At 46.9% G+C, this 10,552-nt stretch overlaps 1 protein-coding gene across 1 annotated transcript; it reads right to left on the reverse strand.

Annotated features, from left to right (window-relative positions):
* Positions 1-29: 29 nt before the first annotated feature.
* On the reverse strand, positions 30-9,353 carry LOC147651453 (uncharacterized). Its single transcript, XM_086842609.1, has 2 exons — positions 1,465-9,353; positions 30-533 (listed from the first exon to the last, which is right to left on the reverse strand). Exon 1 carries the CDS (start codon positions 5,962-5,964, stop codon positions 4,855-4,857), a length of 1,110 nt encoding a protein of 369 aa, XP_086698735.1. The 5' UTR covers positions 5,965-9,353; the 3' UTR covers positions 30-533; positions 1,465-4,854.
* Positions 9,354-10,552: the final 1,199 nt, after the last annotated feature.

Raw genomic sequence — 10,552 nt, forward strand, 5'->3', positions numbered from 1 at the left:
AGAGAAAAACCCTCTGAAAAGGCAACGTATTTTCATAGAAAGTTTAATCAGGAGAGCTATTTTGGATCTTTTCCCCAAACATGATATATAGTGAATGATTTAACACATTTGTGAGCCAACCCACTATAAATGTTTATGAAAGACTGTAATTTTTAAGTATTTTAGAAAAAAAATAACTGGAATTCATTAACACAGCTACTTGCAATCATGGAGAACTTGGGAAAATTTGGGGTTCTGCAGTCTTACTGTCAGATGTATCAAGAATTTCATCATGGTTGAAATAAAAAAGTGTTTATCCTTTCCCTCTTCATTTCTGAAACTTTCTTGTTATTGGCTGCGATCTTTCTTTCATTTCTGTGGAGACCTCCATCCGAAATGCTCCGGCTCCATTCCACTTCCTTCTTACCTACAAATATCTCCTCTGTTGTAACAGGACAGCTTTATAGCGCATACTGGAGCAGAGAAAGCAACTGCAGACTGTCAGATGGAAGAACCCAGCTGGTTTTAGTGTGATCGGTTCCAGGTAAGGGAATCTAAGAAGGAAAAATAAATAAATAAAATAAATTAATAAAATAATCTTTTCTAGGGCAGTAGACATCTGAGGACACTAACAAGTAGATGAGGGCAAGGGAACACTGCAGAAGTTATTACATGCCACCAAACGTGGAACTAGATCCTTCTTGAATCCAAAGTCTAAATTGCTAATAGAATTCAGGGATTCGCTGCTTCTAGCTTAATAGACAAAGTGTGGATTAAAAATCTTGTTTCATATATGTCAACTAAGGAAAAGTTAATCTAACAGTTTACTTAAGGAGGAACAATATTAGGAAACACTATTAACCAGACTCCCAGAGCTCCAGTCCTTGCTTCAGAATGAAGGAATACAATGGACAGAATTTAATACTATGCAAATTGTGAGATTACAAACAAAATAAAATATCTATTAAATATTTATAAATATGTTTCTATGGTGCTTATCTAAGTCTGAGTTTCTAAAATTACGGTAAACCTCACTGACATCCTTGAAATTGATTACATTCTTGCTGTAGGGCTATAGTGGATATCTGAACTAGTTTACTTGTACTGCAACTTACTGGAAAGTATAAGAATATTAAAATTTTATATTTAATATTTCATTGGTTCTGATGATTATTATTTTATTGCATGTTCTGCCTCTTTACATGGAGCAGCTATTCTTTATTGCTGTGTGGCTTCCTGTAGTGAGAAGACATCTAGAAACATGCTCGTGGGTTTCAGTTAGACATTATCATCTTCAACATCTAAGTATTTTTTATTTTAAACTATGCTTTCAGTCTCTGACTCTTTAATTTGTACACATATATTTGTGTTTCCTCATTACACCTGATTTTATAGATTAAAAATCCTTAGTAGATGAACCTATAAGCTATGAAGCTTATATATTGTGCAAGAAACTGCATATTAAAGTATTGACATGATACTTACTTAGAACAAAGTTTTCCACATACATTTTTGATGATTCTTACTATCTCCTAACAATGTTATGTCCTTTTGCAGGTAATTGATTTCTCATCTGAGAATTGCCACATCTTTCTTTGATGGTAATGACAATGCCCAAGTCCTCATCTCCCTTTGGCTGTGTGGGTTAGCTTACAGAACCAGATCATAATTCTTCAGGGCAGAGGTATAGTCACAGGTGCTTGAGGCAAAGCACACTGGGAAAATTCCTCTTGCTGTTCACTCCTTCCTGTAGGACACTGGTAGAACGTGGTTGTTTATGTTCTGAAATGGTTTTCCCGGGCTGGACTCCCTGGGCTTGGACTATAAGGAAAAATATGGATGCTCACAGTCCCTGGGTGTTTGGAAACAAAGCCAAGTGAAAGCAAGGCCTCCCTCCAGCTGCACTCTCTGCAGCCTCCTCTGTTCCTGCCTCCTGCCCTGAGGGCCGCGGCAGCTTGACGGTGTCCTGTGGGCAGAGCCTGGATCCTGTGGGCACTGCCTGGATCCTGTGGGCAGAGCCTGGATCCTGTGGGCAGAGCCTGGATCCTGTGGGCAGCGCCTGGATCCTGTGGGCAGAGCCTGGATCCTGTGGGCAGAGCCTGGATCCTGTGGGAAGTGCCTGGATCCTATGGGAAGTGCCTGGATCCTGTGGGCAGAGCTGGGATCCTGTGGGCAGAGCCCGGATCCTTTGGGCAGCGCCTGAATTGCCCAGGCAGCGCTTCGATTCTCCAGGTAGCGCCTGGATCATCCAGGAAACCCCCGTCTCCCTCCCAAACATACCCCGCTTTGGGAACCTGGTGATTTCTAAAATCTATACAATTGGTGAGAAACCTCATCAAGGCATGTGATTGTGAAAAATTAAAATTCCTGCAGGAGATGAATCACAAAAGCATCATCCACCTTCCATCAGCACAGGCCAGGGCTGGCAGGACCCACAGCACCAGGGCAGCTTGTGTCTGCTTCCTGGGGGAATTTTTTCCCTCCAGTTCCACAGATTTAAAATCAAAAGAAAGGGTGGAGAGAAATAGGACATAAGGGATATGTTTGCCTCACCTGGATGAGCTCACTGCTCCCTGCACATGGGCAAGATATCGCCAAGCACAGGACTTCTGTGTTTCTAAAAGCTCAGGCCTCAGAACATCCTTCTGACCCTGCTCGAGATAAAACTGTTTCCAGGATCCACAAGTAATGCCACCAAACCCAAGAACATCCATCAGGGAGCACAGATACAAATGCAAATCCACCCTGTATTTGCCAGGTTTAATTGGCTGTGCTTGGTGCTGGAAAATCAAGATCTGGAGTTGCCTAAAGCTCATCAGGAAGGTGACGGATTTTTGCCTGCACTAATAATGTGCAGCTGCTCTTCTCAGATGTTATTGAAGGACTGTGACTTTAAAATCAAAAGTAGAAATATCTTCCTTGTTTTTTGGCTTGGGCTGCCTTCCATTCCTTGGAAAGATTAATGTAGATTCCCTCAGAGAACAAGGTAGTTTTTTCTTAGCAACAATACCTAGGGGTTTTTTTACAAAAATGGAAGAGTCTCAGAGCCTCCTCTGGAATCCCTTTGGTGATATAAAATTCAAGTTGTTCATCTCTTTTGGCCCAATGAAAGGATTGTCATGAAATTTAATCTCTGACATGCAAACCCACTGCTACCACCAAGCAAGTCCTAGATAACTCATCATTAGGGGACCATGTGCTCATTTGAGATACTTCAGAACATGAAGACATGATTCCAAAGCTCTGTGTTATCCAGTCCTGAAATTAAGGTGTTAGAAAAGAGAAAAATGTTCATTTTATGATTGTGTCAGGGCCTGAAGTTGTGTCTAAGGTTGTTCCATCTTTGGTTCATTGTTGTGAACCTCAACAAGATAATGAAGAAAAGTCGATGAAGAAAACAGATGGGAACTTCAGCTGTGAAAGAGGAACAATACTCACTGGAGCTGAGCTCAGCATGGAGTGGCTATCATGAGCCATTGTGGCCTCATCGCACACTCTGACCAAGTGTGCAATGCCATTGTAACTGGGAAAATTCCAGTGCAGTGGAGGAGATCGAAGGTGTGGTTCTGTGGAGGAAACAGAGAGAAGGAAAAGATGCACTCCATTTCCATCCAGGGGACAGTCTGAAGGTGCCCGGCCTGCCCCTCCCACCTGAGCGCCGTGCTCCTCCTTCTCCTGCTCAGCAGCTTTTCATGAATCTAGGGGTTGCTGTGTGTTATTTGATACATCAACTAATAAAACCAATTTGCTTTGCAATCCCAAGTGCCTTTCAAATCTTTTGTGCACCGGCATTGTCCAGAATCGTCAACATTAATGGGAACAAGGGTGGGATGCCCAGAGCACAGAAACTGGTGCTGTTTTGAATGTGTGTGAGAGAAAAGCTGATGCTGTTTGGAGTGTAAATAGGAGAGAAACTGACACAAACACGGATGGGGCTTGGGCAGTGGAACATGTGGTTGCACCAGGAGAGGGAGCGTGTAGCTGCCCTGAGAGAAGCTGTTCTGTGTGTGTCAAGTAGTGAAGATTTAATTCAGATACCCAGTTGTGTGGGTGGTCCCTGGTGGCTGAGAAGCTGCCATTTGCAATGCCAGGCAAGCACTCCTTCCCTCAGAGATCCCCCAGAATGATCTCTACAGCAGGCAGCTATCTTGGAGGAGAACTGGGATGGAAGAACGGGGTCCTGCATCAAACAAACTCCTTGTGCCACAAGTCACAAGGACTTGGTGTCCCCACCTCCCTCCCGGTGCAGGCAGCGCCTTTCTCCTCTGCCCCACACAGCACACACTGCACCGCCCCAGCAACCCAAAGGCTTTGGCATTCAGGATCTCCCCCTAGAACGATGACTATAGCGCAATGAAAAAAGCAACCACTTCGTATTTATTAATTCAGTCTTTTTATTTCAACAAAACCATCTTATCTAGACTGGTCAAACTAATATCTAGGCCATCAGAACACTTAACCTTAAACCCATGGCTTTCCCTGTTACTTCCTGTGCTGAATCCCAGTGTGTAATTTATTAATTACACAGGAAGAGAAGCCGTGAGATCACCTTTGTCCTGCTATCTTCACTTCTTGCAGGGACCACTACTAATTCCTACCCCTAATTTCGCCTACAGAACTTACTCTATTATTATTTTGCTAAAGTTTTCTCCCCTCCCTCTCTACCCACCCTCTTAACTCCCTTGTGTTTCCTATTACCCCTCCCTTGGTCCCCCCTATCTCCTAACCCTCCCTTGTTCTCCCTGCCCTCCCTCTCTACCCACTCTCTTAACTCCCTTGTGTTCCCTATTACCCCTCCCTTGGTCCCCCCTATCTCTAACCCTCCCTTGTTCTCCTGCTGATTCCTATGGCCTCTCCTGATTCCTATGGCCGGCTTCACTGCCTCCGGGCCCTGACGCCTGTGGCTCTGTGTTCCCGGCATCGCCGGATCACAGCCGCCACCCTGCTCCGGATGGCCCGGGAGCCGCGCCGCAGCGAGTGCAGCAGAGCCCGGCCGCGGGCCCTGAGGCTGTGCGGGGCCGCTGCCCGGCTCTCTGCTGCTGCCGCCTGCGCGCCAGGGGCTGCACAAGCGGCTGGCTTTGCCATCTCTTGTGGCTGGCCAGTGGCACGCACAGGGTGCTCCTTAACTTCTGGAGCTCTGGCCGGGGCAGCACCTGCTGGCTGGGTGAATCTGGGAGCTACCAGGCCATAAGATGTGCTCGGCAGCTCAGCATCTTCCCCATCTTCCAGCACCAAGTCGGGGTCCATCAGCAGCTGTGGGTAGCGGGGATTCACCCAGATGGTGTGGATAATGATGACATTCCTCTTCTTCGGCAAGTTTTCTATGTTCTTATTTTCCCTTTTCACAGCTGCTTGATCTCCGGTTTTTGTGCCGGTCCAAAGCTCCAGGAGTTTTGGGTCAGAGCTACATGTAGAGCTGGTGTCTGATGATGACATCAGCAGCGGCAGCAATGCCGAGTAGCTCTCGACCCCACTGGTGCTGGACCGGACATCCTCTGAGATGTCCCCCTCCTTGTTCTGCAGTTCTGGCAGAACTACCCTCGGTGCTGCCCACTGCCCGTGAGCTTCCTGTGTTGGTGAGGGGCCGGGGACGCAGCTGGGGCCGTGCGGGGCAGCTGCCCCGCTCTCTGCCCCTGCTGCGGCGGCTGCTGCCGCCGTCCCCGAGCCCGTGCCCTGAGCCAGGCCCAGCTGCTGGCCGCATCTCCAGATCACAGCCAGCACCTTGCTCAGGATGGCAAGGAAGCCGCACCACAGCAAGTGCAGCAGAGCCCAGGCGCAGGCCCTGAGGCTATGAGGGGCCGCTGCCCGGCTCTTTGGTGCTGCCACCTGCGCGGCAGGCCCAGCCCAGGAGTCACGGTGCAGCAGTTCCCTCGCCCATGGCAAGCCCGGCCCAGGCCCCGAGGCAGCTGCGTGCTGCCCCATCACCTTCTTCGGAGAGGTGTTCTCTGGCTTCGTGAATGAGCTCGTCTCCATGTCCATAGACATTTCCGACTTGCTCACACTCCGCCTTCTCCCGGGAGCCGCTGTCTCCTGCCGGAGCCGCTGTCTCCTGCCGGAGCTGCTCTCCTGGGAGTGGGCACCGCCGGGCTCTCCGTGCCCTTTTATACCCGCCTGGTCAGGGCGTGGCCCCAGGTGTCACAATGGGCTCTGGGCACACGCAGCCTCCTCGTCACAAAGGGGAACGGTGTGGGTGGGGTCCCAAGTGTCCCAAAGGGCTCTGGGAACAGATAAGAAGTCCATAATTTCCCCCTTTATAGTGTAGAGTGAGACGCAGGAGAACTCGTATGGTTCAGGTGGCAAAGGAAAAAAATCTGATGATGAGCTATTGGAATACAATTTGGAAAAAGGGAGACCAAATACCCATGAAGGGCTGGAGTACTTCAGAGTCTCCTTGACTTCAGTTTAATTCAAAAGGTTTCATTTCTAAAGTGATTAGAAGTGAAACACTTAAAACCCTTTGAAGTGTGCTTTTTTCTTCTTTTTTGTGAAGTGTGCTTTTTTTTATTCTTTTGGTCTGCTGGTAGTGTCCCTGCCCATGGCAGCAGGAGTGGAACAGGATGGGCCTCAAGGACCCTTCCCCTTCTGTGATTTTATGAAATTCCAGTCACCGTCGGCTTATGGCAGAGATATTGCAATGGCAATATTGTCTCTTTTGTCTCTGATGTTGAATTGTTTAGAATAAGAGAACCACATAGGACTGTAGGATAAGAATTTTTGTGGCAGTAACTGCTGTGTGCAAGAGTTTCCATTTGTCTTTCTCAATAAATATATCATGAAGTTGTGATACTCTGCTGGCCAAAGAAGATACTACTTTCAAGGCCCAAGCTGCCCAGAGTGGATGTGTGGTGAAGGGCCCGGGCCACCCCTAAAGCTGGCTCAGGAGTCTGGAAGTGAGTAGGGGAGATCAGCACTGAGGGTCAGGCTGATTGCCCAGCATTAGATGGGGATGTGGGACCACAGGAGCCTGGCTCCACTTTATTCGGGGCTCAAGATGGACAAGTTGCTTGTCAGTGAGAGCGAGCTGGCTGCTCTGATGGGACAGGGTCCTGGACATGGGGATGCCTTGCCAGCCAGGACTCTGCCCTGCTGAGTCCAGGGATGGTCAAGGGGGTGATTAGGCAAGACAGTGGGCATGGACTGCCATGCTGGAGGCACAAGGACTGGGTCAGTACTTAGCTGAAATGGATCCCCTTGTTCATGGGCAGAAGGTAAAAGCCCAATATGTACAACACTATTTTGGTCAGAGGATGGTTCGAAGAGCTGTAACACCTATTGAGAAAAACCATTCATTATGAAAAGGCAAGATATTTCATTTAATTTCTTGAATTTCCATCTTCTTTAAAGAAAAAAAAAGTTCAAAGATAAACAAGTATGAATCTCATAGGACTGATTAGTATCTATGTTTCCTAATTCAATTTTTAAACTTGTGTGTTAAGCAACTAAATTAAAACATGTTGGTAATTGTGGGTTGAGGCATGTATTATCTCCATTAATAGTCTTTATTATTTATGAGATATAGGCAATATTCAAATCTTTGCATAAAACTTCTTGGCTAATGCAATCTAAATACCTAAATATAATTAGTGGAACAGTTTGTTCGCATAATCATTGCCATGGCTGTAATTAACATAAATTTTAATTTCATGACCTTGTAGAAGAGATTATAATTGCACAAACCATCATTGTGCTGAGAATGTTTTCCTCTTGAATGTTGTTTCTTGAAGATGATCACAGTAATGCTTTGAAATTATTATTATTGTAGTACTCGTCTGCATTCAGAGAATCAGAGAATGGTTTGGGTTAGAAGGGGACCTTGTAAATCATCTGGTTCCAATCCCCCTGCCATAGGCAGTGGCACGTTCCTCTAGACCAGTTTTTTCCAAACCCTGTCTAATCTGGCTTTGAACACTTCCAGGGATGGGGCAGCCATCTCCAGGAAAGCCATCTCCAGGACAGCTTCTCCAGGAAACCTATGCCAGGGCCTCACCACCCTCACAGGGAAGAATTTCTTCCCATCTAACCCTGCCCTCTGCCAGTGGGAAGACATTCCCAGACCCTTGGAAATAGTCATTCTCCATCTTTCCCATGTGGTCCCTTCAGAAACTGCAAGGCCACCATTAGGCCACTCCAAATATACCCTGGCTACTGTTCTTTGGGACAATTTACCAGAGCCTTGCTGGCTGGGATTCTAATTTGTTAATCCATACATCTTAGATGCTAGTGAATGTTCAAAGGGAACAAATTCTTTGATCTGTACTCCACATCTGGTAGCTGGGTATCAAGAGGTTTGCTTAGTGGGAATGATGGAATTGGTGGAATTGTGGGATGGAATTGTCACGCACCTAAAACTTTTGTCAGGTTTGGGCACATCTCTCAAGTACCAGCTATCCACTGCCATCTTGGTAAAGCGAACTCTGCCTCCAAAGAGATTTTTTCAGGCTGTGATCCATTCTGTGATTAACTGCAAACTATGCAGTGGGGTCCATCCTGCACCATGTTAGCCTGCCATGCCAGTACTGACAACTGGGCTGAGCAGCACCACTCGCTGCCGTGAGCTCAGCACAACAGTTGCCCCTAATCAGTCCTGACTGTGTCGGAGCTGTGCCAAGGAAAACATTCTGTGGAGTTGCCAGGAGACCTGGCAAACTCAGGTGAATCATGCCTGGCATGCACGTTGAAGTGAAACTCTTCACAATTTCCACACTTACCCAGACATCCTGCAAGAGCAATGTGATTAACCCTTTGGCTGAAGAAAGCTCCCCATTCCTTGGCTATGGCTCTTTTAGCTGGAGAAAGGGACAACCAATCTTTCAGCTACTCAGGAAAATAGAGCAAATGGAAATACCACTGCAATGCAAGCATTTCACAATAAGTGGCTCAGATATCAGAAGTGCCCAGCCTGAGACTAGTTGCTGGCTACAGAAGATGTTTGCATGTTAGTAAATACTTCCTGCTGTTGTCTATGTAAACCAAGATCAATGCATTAAGACAAATCATAAATTCTGGAGAAGGCTAAAGCACTCATGTGACATGATAGCCAAAAATAATTAGTGTAAAATACCTATATTGTGGTCATGGCTTAGCTTTTGTTTCCCAAGTCTAAGGGCAGCTATCAACAGGTTTTGGCTGTACTTATTCTCTAAGAAAAATGTCTTCAAATAGGTGCCAGCTCTGTTCAGCTCTATTATCCCTGAGGACAGTTTCCAGGGCATCCTATCCACTACTTCCTTAAAGAACTGAAAGTTTGCTCTCCTAAAATTTAGGGTCCTCATCACAGCCAGACTCTCAAGTGCTCCTGCAAATAAAAGTCAATATATAGACAAATGTTTACAGAAGCCATTTTGAATGAACACAGGGAAAAAAAAAAAAAAAAAAAAAAAGGCAGTTCTCATGCCAAGGATGGAAGCCCAACACTCAGAATTCACAGCTGGCACTCACTCCCAAGTGCTGCAGCAATACTGAGTCCCAAGGCACAGGAAACTGCCTTCACCATTGCACCCTTTGCACTCTCCTGAAAAAGCAAGCACTGGCACACTGCTGCTGTCCTTCCCTACACACGGATTTCAGCACAGACCTTCTTGCTTCTCACGTTGTGCATTCCCATTTGTAGACTGCAAAGGCAGTGTGATCAGGAGATGGTTCTTTGCTACACTGCATCACCAGCAGTGGAGACTATTCCATCCCTGACAATTCAACAGGGTATAACTTAGAGGAGGAGTAAGTCAACTGTAGCTGAAATTAGGTTCTGTTCCTAATAATTTCACAGAAACTTTGCAGGACTTTGAACACACCTCCAATACCTGCTCTGTTTATGTGGCTGTAAAATGGAATTGTTTCTAAAAATAGTGCTACAGCAAGTGTGCAAGTGTGCTACAAGGCTTAAATAGTAATTCTGCATTAAGTACTTTTCCTTCTCCAAAGGAGCGGTGCCTTCCATTGTCCGTGGAAGATCAGAGATTTTTCCCATCCTTTCATCACAGGACAGGAAATGCAAGGAGCGGGCAGGACCCGGTGTGTGCCGGCAGCGACCGCCCGGTGTCCCCCTTGTACCGCAGAGCGCTTGAAGCGCCTCCGGCCCTGCTGCTGCTGCTGCTGCTGCTGCTCGTGGGACTTCACCGTGAGCCCGAGGGATCGCCGCTGGAATTGGCCCCCCGGCATCGCCCGCTGGGAATTCACACCTGAGGGATCACTTGCCTGGGAATTCACACCTGAGCGATCACCGCCTGCCAGAACGTCACCGTAGTCATCTTACCACGGGAGAAATCTGCAGAGGAACAGCAAGCTACAGCTGAAAGATCCGTGGCGTAAATTATTCCGTGGTAATTCCTCACCTGCTGGGCACAAAAAGAGATTTAGCAGCTGCTTCTTCCTCAGCTGAGGAGTGTCCTGCGTGTTTCAGTTTAAGGACCCAAAGCACCATTTCGTAAAGGTGAAAAGCCAAAAAGCACAAGCTCTCTGCAGTGAAGCTTCCCTCCCAGAGCTGCTGTGCACTGCTCACACAGTGCAGAGGAGGCACCAGAGGGTGCAATCGCTGTCTGCTGATGAGTCCTGCCTCAGAGGAATCAGCAGAGAG

This window comes from Cyanistes caeruleus, chromosome 9, assembly GCF_971803275.1.
Source record: "Cyanistes caeruleus chromosome 9, bCyaCae1.hap1.1, whole genome shotgun sequence".
Classification (NCBI taxonomy): domain Eukaryota; kingdom Metazoa; phylum Chordata; class Aves; order Passeriformes; family Paridae; genus Cyanistes; species Cyanistes caeruleus.

Coding starts and splice junctions, on each gene's coding strand:
- LOC147651453 (XM_086842609.1), bottom strand. CDS start 5,964: ATGTCTATGGACATGGAGACGAGCTCATTCACGAAGCCAGAGAACACC.